Source organism: Vigna radiata, chromosome 6 (assembly GCF_000741045.1).
Source record: "Vigna radiata var. radiata cultivar VC1973A chromosome 6, Vradiata_ver6, whole genome shotgun sequence".
Taxonomy (NCBI): Eukaryota; Viridiplantae; Streptophyta; class Magnoliopsida; order Fabales; family Fabaceae; genus Vigna; species Vigna radiata.
The window spans coordinates 817,503-830,493 of record NC_028356.1 but is presented as its reverse complement, the minus strand read 5'-3'; the positions used below and the strand labels follow the sequence as shown (position 1 = coordinate 830,493).

Sequence of the window (12,991 nt, the reverse complement as noted above, 5' to 3'; positions counted from 1 at the left end):
ATCAAAAATTTGAATTTTAAAGCGTAAATGTGGACATAAATATGCACTCATCAATTATCTTTAGTTAACGTGAAACTCTCAACATTCAATCTTACAAATTGATTTATTTCTTGATCAATGGTTTGAATAAAGACATCAATCTAAGACAACAAAAAATAACTCAATACTAATGGATCAATAGATTGATATGTTAAATTCAAGACTTACAATATAATTGATGATTTACTAATTATATCTTTTGTTTGAGGTTGGAGTCAAGGTCAACGATTTCGATTGTGTTGTGTCGTTCTTTGAATGTTGTTTAGAAGTCCAAGTGTTGTATCGAATTGTTCGAAAAATACACACAAAAGGCGCTTCTATGTCAAAATCAGCTTAATGTTTAACAATTAACAATTAATGCAATAGTAAATGCATGTAACATATTTTCTTACCTCAAACTTCTATTCATAAGTTTTGATGAGCTTTTGATTAAAGTATTCTTAATTATAGCCCAATTGTGAGTAATCATACCTTACTTTTAGTTGATCAATATTAAGTTTAAGGTAATCATATTAGTTTGTTTGATAATCGACAAAGTTTATTGATAATTCATTAGATGATCCAAGTTATAGCTTATCGTTGTAACTGATTGATCATATATTATATTTCTATTAAAATGGAATATGAAAAATATAATAATGTATTTGTATTACTATAGCCCGTTGTTGTAATTGGTTGATTATTATTGACATGAATAAATATGGTTTTTGAAAAAGAAGTTCAATTATATATAATAAATTACACGCAAAATGTATATAATCGGTAAAGTCGGTAGCAGCAAATAATTATAAATTTTTTGTTTTTTTGTTGATGATGATGATGCACTTGCCAATGAATATGTTCAATTAATATTCAATATTTGTATGCGCCAACAAATCTAACCTAGAAATTCAACCAAGGTCTCATTCAAAAATTTTATATTGAATATTTGAATTTATGCAAATAAACTCAAATTAAAATAGTTGAATTTAACTTATTTAAAATATATACAACTTTAAATTGGTGGATGATGTAAATTGAGAATATGAGTTAGCTTCTGTATACTTTTCTGATTAACGTAATCGACCTTTTGCTTTTATATTATTTTGTCAGTGTACTCGTGTTAAGAAGACAGTGTTTGGGGTTGAAGTTGAGTTGTTCTCATTTTATTATCCATTTTGTGAAAGTGATTGTGATGGCTTTCCTTTGCGAGATACGTCAATACTAACACGTTGCATGTCTCACCGCCCAAATTGGGTCAAATTTTATTCTAATACGTCAAAACCAGCTTAACCGACGTGCTTTACTCGTAAATCACACCACAATTCATAACCTCTATCTCTCATGTTTTATCTCTAATGTCATTAAAATATATTATTTTCTGTATATTATAAAGATATGTATTTTCAAATGTTAAAATCGATTAATATATTATGAAAAAAACAACATCAAAGAATCTGGAAGGAGAATTTTAGTTTTCCCTTATCTCATTTCTCTTGAGCATTTATTAGCAAGGGTGAAACTCTTAATATAAATTATGGTAGTTTTCATATAAGTTCTAATTATAGTTGTGAAATTATATTAAATAATAGATTTTAAGTTTAACTCAACCTTACAAAACTGACTAATAAAATAAGATTTACATTCATTTATACACTCTAAATCGGTCTTACATTTTCTAAATTAGTCTTATTGTTGATAATTCAAGTGAGACAAAGTCTCGTATTGGATAGAAATAAGAAAGTAGAACACTGTATAAATTTGAAAGACTTTTTAACTCGTTGCCTTAAGGTTTTATATAAAAAGTGGTATCAATTCTTTATGTAGTTTAGTTCAGATATTATTGGTGTTTGTGTATCACGAGTGGTATCAATACTTTATACAGTTAAGTGGTATCAATATTTTGGCCTCAAATTAAGGCTTTTGGGCGTTTGATTTTGATTAATTGAAACCAAATACAAAATTAGGCCTAACTGAAAATTGGTGTCGACAAGGTTTTCGTTGTGTGAATAAAACATAGGAATTATTAATGTTGGAGATGAGGAGGTGGCCACACTACTGGAATGTGACAGAAACTGTTGGTGGGATTAGGTGGCCAACCGTTTACCACATAATACCAAAATATCAACTGTACCCGCCACAATTCAAATCACACATTGTATTTTTGTTGCCATTAAAATATAAACAAATCTTATCCACTTTCATTCAAATATAGATACACTTCATTTTCTTTTCACTTCCATAAAAGGAAAAATATTTGCGTTTCTGTTACTTTTTTTTTTTTATAAATAAGTTTCTCTATTAAAATAGCAATATATATCAGTAGAGAAACAAAGACAAAAAGTGCATAGAGTAAGAACTTCGAGAAGAGACATTCATGAAAGTTGAGAAGTATTTGATGTTGAATTACTCAATGAATCATAATAACAGAGTTTGACTAATGATTTTTATATGATAAAGTTGCATATCAACAATGTTTTCTTTCATATTTACTTTTCATAATTTAAATGAATATAAAAAATTTAAATGTTAAAAAACTATTTTTTTTCTCCTATAATACCTTCATCACTCTTTTATTACAGTTTCTGAAAACTTTACCGTGAAGTCCAGTTAGTTATTTAATGGTTGAAGTTTATGACATTAACTCTATCAACTGATAAAAAAACGTCTGTGATAAATGAATCTTTGTCGGGTTTATCTAATTTAAAATTAATATATAAAACCAAGGAAAAAAAGAACAAATTTGATGTTCTTAAGGAACTAAGATATATTTGTTTCAGCTTGTGGCATCAAAACTAAAACAAAAAGTAAGATTAGAAGGAAAGAAGAAAGAGGAGAAATTGGAGTGCAATTGCTTTGTGAGGAAGTTGGCCAACGGTTAACTTCCCTCCAAACCTTGTGATTCCCTTTGAATCAAAGCAAACCTCAGCAGTTTGATTCTTGGTCACCCTCTGAAACACAACCTCACCTTCTTGATAAATCCTTCACACCAATCTTCCCTTCATCATCTTCTATAAACACTTCATCAGCTTTATCTCCTATTTCATACTTTTCTCTTGTATAGTATGTGGTTACTGAAAGGATCATGCAGCTGAAGATTGGTTTGATTCTGTTGCTAAGAGTTTGTGCAGACCCAGAAAAGATCTTCCAATGATCAAGGTACCAATTCTATTCTTCAAAGTTGGCTATTGGGATGCTTCGATTTCAAGTTCTTTTGATGCAAAGCTGTGCTTTTAAGAAATATTGATGTTGGAGTCATTTATTTGATCTCTCTCTGCTACACGCCTTGGACAAATTCTCTGCATAAACGGGGTAAAAGAAGACATTTTTTCGATGAATTCTAGGTGCTTCCTTCATCCACAACAAGACTTTAGCATGGTTCCATTTTCTTCAAATTCTGTCACAGAAGATAGAGTGGCTAGTGCTCGAAATAGGCCTCCACGTGTCACCCCTCCTTCCTTCTTGGTTCGGGTGGCCATGAGAATATCTAGAGCAAGATGGTTTACCTTTTTGAGAAGAGTTTTTCATTACCAAAATGGATCAAGGTCCAATCTTGGCTCCAACCCTTTCAATTCTAGCACTTGGATGATGCTGGAGTTTATTGCCTTGGTTGTTCAAATAACTATTACAACATTCACTTTAGCCATTTCCAAGAGGGAGAGACCTATTTGGCCGATGAGGATTTGGATTTCTGGTTATGATATTGGTGTTGTTCTTAATCTGCTGCTACTTTACGGGCGCTATCGTCAAATTTATCTCACGCAAGGCCTTTCTGATATAGAACAGCAGAGAAACAATGAAGAAACCAGGTATGCTGTGCAATTCAACCTTCTTCAACTTTTTTTCTGTCAATTTTATTGTTACTGATCATGGGTAATTGTATTTATTGACTATTTTGCAGTGAACTAATGCCATGAGTATGCTTTAAAATTGGCTAGAAAAGTTTGATACCATCGTTCTGTTGTTTGAAAATAACTGTTTGATAAAAAGAAAAGTTGCTCTCTCCTTGAGTTGGCTATGAACTTTGATATTTTGACAAACGTATAGGGTTGTTGAAAATAGGAAAATACCAAGTGTCAAGTAATTGTAATTTTAGTTTAACCCTTTAAAAAGAGATTGGAAGAATCCAATACCCCAACATACCTTTCTCACTGTGATCGGTTCTGGCATTTGCTTTTGACAGATCATAATCTTTTGCTTATTTCATTCTTTTCTATCTGATTAAGGATATAAATCATGTGAAAAATGAAAAGTAAAACAAAACTAATATAGAAGTGTTACCATGTTACCAACTTTTATCTATCAAAATACAAATTCTGGCTGATGAAAAAGCATATCTAATGATTAACAGTACCAAAAAAGTTGTAAAAGCTATTTGTATTGCATAGTCATTTACTGAAGTTTAATCAGACAGCAAGTTCTTGATAGTTAGTTGGAGCCATGCAACTTTTTCATGGTTGAAACTTGAAACTGTAATTTTAATTTACTTTGCACTGTATTGTTCAGTGTGTACAGGATGTCACACTTGATGAACAGATGTCGGACTTCACTTGAGCTTTTCTTTGCCATATGGTTTGTGATGGGAAATGTTTGGGTTTTTGACTCACGTTTTGGATCTTTTCAACAAGCTCCAAAACTGCATGTGCTCTGCATCACTCTTCTTGCTTGGAATGCAGTGTGCTACTCTTTCCCTTTTCTACTGTTTCTGCTGCTATGCTGTTTTGTGCCACTCATCAGCACCCTCCTTGGCTACAACATGAATATAGCCTCTTTTGATAAAGGAGCTTCTGATGATCAAATTTCACAGCTTCCAAGCTGGAGACATAAAGAAGGTCGTGCGAAGTTAGAGCTTGGAAATGACTCTGATGGGAGTGAAAAACTGATTGACGAAGACCAAGTAAGTGCTACCACTATTACATATAAACTATTCTTTTCTATAAACAATTTTAGAGAAAAAGTTTAACTTTTCTTATAAATTAAATCCAAGTTATGCATTTCAATGGCTAGCCACATATTGTGTGAGTAGTAAACAGGTCGGCTCTCTTACCATATAAGGTAGAAGATCCATTAACTCATTATCTTAAGATTTTAGGTAGAGAGTGATGTTAATTCCTCATGTGGTTGAAAATCTATTTACTCATCGTCTTAAGATTCTGGGTAGACAGTGATGTCAATTTCTTATGTAGTTGAACTCAAATTTCATTGGTATCGTAGAATCTCTTCTTCGATAGACCCAACAGATTTAAGATTTAGGCCTTCAAAAAAAACCCCTTGAGTCATCCTTAATAGTAGTAACATATAATTGGATATATGCTTTTAAGTTCCATTTATTTCAAGATCTGTCATATTTCCAAATCTAATGAACTGATAGATTTGTTTGTGTTCTGATGTGCTTACAGGAATGTTGTATCTGCTTAACCAAGTATAAAGACAAAGAGGAAGTTAGACAATTGCCCTGTTCCCATGTGTTCCATCTAAAATGTGTGGATCAATGGCTAAAAATTACATCATGCTGTCCTCTTTGCAAGCAAGGATTGGAGATGTAGAAATAGCTTAAACAACAGCCAAAAGGATTAATCTTATTTGTTCACATGTATACTGCTGATATTACCCTCTCTTTTTCCTTTTTTTCTCCTTAGTTTTTGGTCTTTTATACTACTTTACAATGGTCACTTGAGTGAGGTTATATTTGTACAGAATAGCTCACCAGTGGCCAAAACTATACTATATATATACTTGGTTGCAGGTGATGAATCCCATAGTCTTTCAAATTAATTGAGTTCTTTTATTGTCATATGAAAATAAAGCATATAATATATTCCTTCCCTACTTATTGTCATAGTTATGTTCACCTGTTACTTTTTTACCTATTAAAACTTTTGGATGAGTAATGATTGATCAAAAACTTAGGACTTAAAACATTTTAGGTTTAATAGGTTCGGAGGTCCCTATATTTGGGAGTTTGTTTCAACTGGGTCCTCCAATTTTGAAAGTGATCAATTAGGTCCCTAATTTTGTCAATTTGAATCAATAAAAGTTTTTCCGTTGAATGCAGTTTACGCCGTGAAGTTTTTGAACATGTGGCACGCTGACGCTTCCAGGTGACACCGTTTCAAGTGCATAGGTGGATTATAAAAGGGTGAAATCTCTAAATTAAAAGGGTGTATTTGAAGGTGAAATCCCTAAATTCACCCTTTTATAATCCACCTATGCACTTGAAACAATGCCACCTGGAAGCGTCAGCATGCCACATGTTCAAAAACTTCACGGCATTAACTGCATTTAGTAGAAAGGCTTTTATTGATTCAAATTGACAAAATTAGGGACCTAATTGATCACTTCAAAAATTGGAGGACCCAATTGAAACTAACCTCCAAATATAGGGACTTCCGAACCTATTAAACCAACATTTTATTAACACTTTCTCTTATTGGTTTTAATTACATATGGGGTGTCCATAAATCATTTTCTATTTCTAATGGCCCTGTTGTGGGATTTGTTTCTTTAACTTAAACAAAATCCAATGCTTACTTCATTTTGCAATTCACAAAAATGAACAAATATGATTTATTTGCACATATAATATAGAATTTACTGTTAAATGAAATCAACAGCTAAATAAACTTGTTCAAATGATGTTATTATTATTATTTCTTAGTGTAAAATTACCAAAAATAGCTGTGAAAATGGTAATGAAAGACAGAATAATGAGGTAAATTTAAGACTGAACGTGTGGTACAACAGAGTTGCAAAATAGGTGGGTCAAAATAAATGCATGTGTGAAATTATTAGAAATTTGTTGAAATTAGGAAATGATTGTTTTGAGAAGAAAAATGGAAACAGAGCATTTTGAGAACTTGTGGCCATAAATTGTTGACAGAGTAAATACCACACATTTTTTAAACAACAAAACTTAATTGGTTAGCGACTTGTCATTAAGTTTCTCTGAATCTTCATTTAGGGATCATTTTCCTCTACTTTTTGGCAGACAATTAATCACACCCTTTTGTCAAACAAGCAATCCATCCACGGAAGAACATCATATTTTCTAGAAACCTTCTCAATTATCTAGGTATTATTCTTCTTACGTTTCCTTCACATATTGCCTTCAACATTTACAAAATGTACATACATCATAATTACACGTTAACTCATTAGCAGATCACATATCACATAGCTCAAATTCAAAGAAAATCATTACATAATGATAAATATTTATGCTAAAATTCCTAGCGGGAGTTTAAGTTGTATATTGAATAAAAATGAAAAAATAAAACATCATATAAAATTAAAGATTCATCAACTCATTGTCTTAAGGTTTTGAATAAAGAGTGATCTTAGTTCTTGTAAGGTATTGTACCTTTTTATTGAACCTCTTTATCAATAGACTCAATAATCTATATGACATGGTTTAATCTATATAAAAAATTAAAACCCCTTTTAAATATTACGGGTCTTCTTTTTTATATAAGGTTAATGCAACTTAAACTCCTATTTGAATTATTTCTAATAAAAACTCAGAAAAATAATTTTTTTTTACACACTTAATTTTTTACATTCATTTAGCATTACTTTTTCTTAGTTTTTATTTTCTTCTTTATTGAAAAAATACAAAAATTTACACTTTTATAACTATTTTAATCTTATATTCTGTATCAAATGAATGTAAAAGTATGTCATATCATAACACTATTACTCCAAAAATTAAGATTGAAGTCGAATAATGAAGAGTAATAATACAATGACACACTTTTACACTCATTTGACACGAAATACAAGGATAAAATGATCCAAAAAATATAAAGTTTTGTAGTTTTTCAAGAAAAAAAAAGAATAAAAAGTATGGGTAATGTCAAATGAATGTTAAAAATTTAGGTGTGTCAAAGAATATTTTTTTCATGAAGTAATTAGGTCTTTGTTTTATGGAAAATGATATTTTAACACCATTTTTTGACACTATTTTGACACTGCACACGTGTCAAAATGTGGTTGGACGATTTCAAATTAAAAAGATAAACTTTGGTCTTTCTCTTCCAAATATACCCCTGCTTCAACTTTTTTAATTTGAAATCGTCCATTCACATTTTGACACGGTGTTAAAATATCATTTTCCATGTTTTATTATCTCCTGCATGCATGTTCTTAGACAGAAGTCATAGGATATTGTTAGCATCTGACAGATGTATGTAGTTGTTGGTAATCTGATGATTGAATGAAAATGGATAGGAAAGGGATGGAGGGAAAGGTAATGGAAAAGGAAAATTGCATAAAAGTAAAGCATGTGAATGGAACAGAAGTAGAAATCTCAGGTTTGAAAGTGAATGAGTCTGATTCACCGAGGAGTGAATGCTCATTGAAGAGGTCTTGTAGTGAGAAGAGGGATTGTCTCTGCTCACCCACCACACATGCTGGCTCCTTCAGGTGTCGCCAACACCGTGCTGCTATACGTCATACAAACTCTGCTTTGTCTGCGAGGGACTTCAAACCCTCACTCCAACCACAGTAAATCACTCTATGCCTTCTTCTGCAAATCTTTCAATATCTTATAATCAGCTATGTGTATACGTTTTTCTTACTTTCTTTTTCTCTTTTACTTCACCAAGCTTGTATAGTATAATAATATACTACAATTTTTCTTTTATTCTATCAAAATAACACACTCTTTTTATCTTTCTAAACATGCTTCTGATTTTTTGTTTTTTTTTTGAGATTAGGCTAATGAAAATTCTTGTCACTTTTTTTTAATTCATTATTAAGGTTTAATTAGATTTCAAATTCTTCATCAAATAATAATAAATAAATCAATTTCAGGATAATTAGTATTAACGTAATATAAGAAATTGGTATTTTAATGATAGTGGAATCGATGATTAGATTTAAAAATCAATTTCTGATATAAGGGATGGAAGGAGGAATTTGCGTGAAAAACTGGTTGATGTGTGTAAGAAGCGTAAAACTATCATAAAAAATTAGCTCGCTAATGTTGATGAAAAATTCGGACTCTAATTATAAAAATTAAAGTAACATTCGACAAATACAGTATCATAATTTATTTACGTAAAATGAAAAAAAGGTTTAAAATATTAAATAACAAATAAAATTAAACATTAAAAAAATTTCAAAGCTTAGAAGGTGAAAAACAAAACATCACTATTACATTTAAAGCAAATCGGTTATGTATTTTACATTTTTAACTATAATTCAAACTTTAAATACTTCGTGTGTGTATACGTTGTCTAAAAGACAGTTTCTAAAAATGATTAAAAGAAAACTGAGTTCAAACACTCTGCAATCACAATTTCAGAAAGAAAATAGAGTTTGATCCAATCGACTTCCTCCATCTTAATACTAAATATTTGAGATATACGACAACTCAACAAAATGCCAAAATGCGACCTAACAAAAGTTCAAATATTACAAAACTTAAAAACAAACACTAAATATAAAAAAGATTGTTCTGGAATCACAATAGTGAAAAGAGACAATAAAGTTAGATTTAATCAACTTCCTCCATCTTGCTGCCCTCAGCATCGGCATCGGCATCTTCCAGAGGTGGCATGTCGGCATCAGCATCACCAGCATCCTCATCAATGCTGAGTCCAAGCTTCAGCATCCTGTGAATTCTGTTACCGAAAGTGTTGGGATCATCAAGGCTGAAGCCAGAAGTGAGAAGAGCAGTCTCAAAGAGCAAGAGAACGAGATCCTTCACAGATTTATCATTCTTGTCAGCATCTGCACGCTTCCTCAGCTCATCCATGATGGGATTCTCAGGGTTAATCTCCATCGTCTTCTTGCTTGACATGTAACCAGCCATGCTGCTGTCCCTCAATGCCTGCGCCTTCATTATCCTTTCCATGTTCGCTGTCCAACCATANTCACCAGTCACNAGACAGCATGGAGAATCCACAACACGATCAGACACCACAACCTTCTCCACCTTGTCACCCAACACATCCTTTATCACCTTGCAAAGACCGTCAAATTTCTCCTTCAATTCTTCCTTCCTTTTCTTCTCGTCTTCACTCTCATCAAGTTTCAATCCTTCTTTAGTAGCAGACACCAACTTCTTTCCCTCNAATTCCTTAAGCTGACCAACGGCATATTCATCAATAGCATCAACCATGAAAAGNACCTCNTATCCCTTCTTNTTCAGCCTTTCCAAGAAGGGGGAATTCTCCACAGCTTTCCTGCTTTCACCAGTAATGTAGTAGATGTCACTCTGTCCTTCCTTCATCCTGGTAACATAGTCCTTCAGGCTAGTCATCTCATCACCACTCTTGGTCGAGTGATACCTCAACAATTCAGCAAGCTTTGACTTGTTCTGGGAATCCTCATGGATACCCAATTTAAGGTTCTTAGAGAATGCTTCGTAGAACTTGTTATAATCTTCCTTGTTCTCAGCAATTTCAAAGAAAAGCTCGATGCACTTCTTAACCAAGTTCTTGCGGATGACCTTCAAAATCTTGTTTTGCTGCAGCATTTCTCTAGAAATGTTAAGAGGAAGGTCCTCNGAATCCACAATACCCTTAACAAAGCTAAGATATTCTGGAATCAACTCTTCGCAGTTGTCCATGATGAAGACTCTGCGCACATACAGTTTAATGTTGTTAGGCTTCTTCCTTGTGTCAAAGATATCAAAAGGTGCCCTCTTNGGGATAAAGAGGATAGCCTTAAACTCCAACTGACCCTCTACNGAGAAGTGCTTAACAGCCAAATGTTCTTCCCAATCATTGGTAAGACTCTTGTAGAAAGCAGCATATTCTTCTTTTGTAATCTCTTCGGGTTTCCTCATCCAGATAGGCTTNTGTTTGTTCACCAGAGACCACTCATGAGACACCTCCTTAATTTTCTTCTTTTTCTTCTCTTCCTTCTCCTTATCTTCATCCACTTCTTCAACTTTGCCCTCCTCTTCCTTCTTCTCTTCCTCATCCTCATCATCAGAAATCTCCTTCTCGGTAGTCTTCTCAATCCACAGAGAAATTGGATAACTGATGAATTCGGAATGCTTCTTTATCAAGTCCTTCAAACGACGCTCCTCAAGATACTCAAGCTGATCTTCCTTTAGATACAAGGTAATCTTGGTTCCCCTGCCAAGACTCTCACCATCGGTATCCCTTGTCACGGTGAAGGACCCACCAGCTTGGGACTCCCAAACATACTGCTCGTCATCGTTGTGCTTTGATGTAACAATAACCTTCTCGGCAACAAGATAAGCCGAGTAGAAACCAACACCAAACTGACCTATCATGCTCACATCAGCACCTGCNGCCAGGGCTTCCATGAACTCCTTGGTCCCAGACCTCGCAATTGTACCCAAGTTGTTCACCAAATCTGGAACATAAAAACCACAAGAATTAAATAAAAAAATACCTCAAAAGAACAAAAATTTAACCAAGAATGACAAACCATAGTAACTTACCAGCCTTAGTCATGCCAACACCACTATCNATGATAGTCAATGTGTTGTTGGTCTTGTCAGGAATAATGTGGATGAACAGCTCTGGCTGAGCATCAAGCTTGCTCTTGTCAGTAAGGCTCTCAAATCGAATCTTGTCCAAAGCCTGTACAGGTATACACATGCCAGAAATTAGATATAACGACCAAAGAGAACGGCAAACGATCCTACATGGGATGTCATACAGGGCAATACCACATGATCAATCCAAACCATTCACTCCTTTCAAAAGGATGGACAAATACATATTCCCACCCTAGTTTGGAAAAGAGCAATGATTGAAATACAGTACATAGGACAATAATCAAGTGAAGCCAGAAACAAAAAAATATTAATGATGTTCAAAACAAAATGTTCTAAAAAAGTTTATCTTTTAAATTTCACATTTGTCATCGACAAAGGATTGGTGTAGACTAATAATCAAGATTAAAACAAAACTCAAGTCGAATCTAAAAATAATGTTATAGGTTTATAAATAATTAAGAACTAACAAGCATACGTGAGCATGTACCTTAAAGATTGTTTTTATGGATGTACTTATTTTACAATTTAATTATTTATTTTCCCACTAAGGTTGATATATGAATATAACAACAATAGTTAAAAAATATACATTTCATATCATTCAATTTAAGAAAATGTTATTTCAAAATGTTAAAGTGATGTTAACAAATTCTTCTGTAGAAATAAAACTGTTAATTGATATGGTTTGATAAAGATGGTCAGTTCCATTAAAAATGACCTAAACAAAAACCCTACTGACAACTCCAAAAAATATAAACAGACACACAAACAATGAGAACCACCAACATAGAAAAGAAACAAATACTAAATTGTACTGTGAAACAATCATAAATATTCAGGTAAACAAAATCAAACCAGAGATCACAATAAAATACAGGGTTAAAAGCAAACAAATCATAAAACTCACAATTACAAAAAAAATTGGTTGAAATAAAACAAATCCAGAAGATCATGAGAAATTTCAAACGATAATATAGAACAATAAAAGTAAAAAACAAATAAGACATGCAACAAAAACAGAAACCACGAAAACCTAATGATAATAGAAACTAGATAACAACCACAGGAATGAGGTAAAATCTTACATCAGAGGCATTGCTAATGAGTTCGCGAAGGAAAATCTCCTTGTTGCTGTAGAAGGTGTTGATGATAAGACTGAGAAGCTGGTTGATCTCTGCCTGAAAAGCAAAGGTCTCGGTCTCCGACATTTTGGATCTGCCTTCTATGGAGCTTGAGATTCAGGAAAAGAAAGAGTCGCAGAAGATGCAAAAGATGGGAATGAAGCAAGAGAAATGTTCGGAGTGTGAAGTTAAGTAGGAGGGCTGGGCTAGGGTTTTCGTATTCTAGATCCTTCTATGCTCTAACGACTAATATTAAGTCATCGCAATTCCAGGACCTTCCAACTCCTATATTTGGGTCCACCTTTTATTTAAAATTACACTTTCGCCCTTTTCTGTTTTTATTCGTAATAAGATTTTATTTTACTCTCTTAAA

At 32.9% G+C, this 12,991-nt stretch overlaps 2 protein-coding genes across 2 annotated transcripts; one reads left to right on the top strand and one right to left on the bottom strand.

The window, feature by feature from the left end:
- The first annotated feature begins 2,795 nt into the window (after window positions 1–2,795).
- LOC106763168 (E3 ubiquitin-protein ligase At4g11680-like) lies at window positions 2,796–5,857 on the top strand. Its single transcript, XM_014647377.2, has 3 exons — window positions 2,796–3,827; window positions 4,525–4,915; window positions 5,418–5,857. Exons 1-3 carry the CDS (start codon window positions 3,352–3,354, stop codon window positions 5,562–5,564), a joined length of 1,014 nt encoding a protein of 337 aa, XP_014502863.1. The 5' UTR covers window positions 2,796–3,351; the 3' UTR covers window positions 5,565–5,857.
- A 3,459-nt stretch (window positions 5,858–9,316) lies between these two features.
- LOC106764799 (heat shock cognate protein 80) lies at window positions 9,317–12,835 on the bottom strand. The gene is made up of 3 exons (XM_014649199.2): window positions 12,583–12,835; window positions 11,438–11,579; window positions 9,317–11,349 (listed from the first exon to the last, which is right to left on the bottom strand). The coding sequence occupies exons 1-3, from the start codon at window positions 12,703–12,705 to the stop codon at window positions 9,515–9,517; spliced, it is 2,100 nt and encodes a 699-aa protein (XP_014504685.1). The 5' UTR covers window positions 12,706–12,835; the 3' UTR covers window positions 9,317–9,514.
- Between the last annotated feature and the right edge of the window lie 156 nt (window positions 12,836–12,991).

What these genes read in the sequence shown, in the direction of transcription:
- LOC106763168 (XM_014647377.2), top strand. Translation starts at nt 3,352, where the DNA reads ATGAATTCTAGGTGCTTCCTTCATCCACAACAAGACTTTAGCATGGTT. An exon ending in AGAAACAATGAAGAAACCAG is followed by an intron (nt 3,828 to 4,524) that starts GTATGCTGTGCA and finishes TGTATTGTTCAG; the next exon opens with TGTGTACAGGATGTCACACT. An exon ending in AACTGATTGACGAAGACCAA is followed by an intron (nt 4,916 to 5,417) that starts GTAAGTGCTACC and finishes ATGTGCTTACAG; the next exon opens with GAATGTTGTATCTGCTTAAC.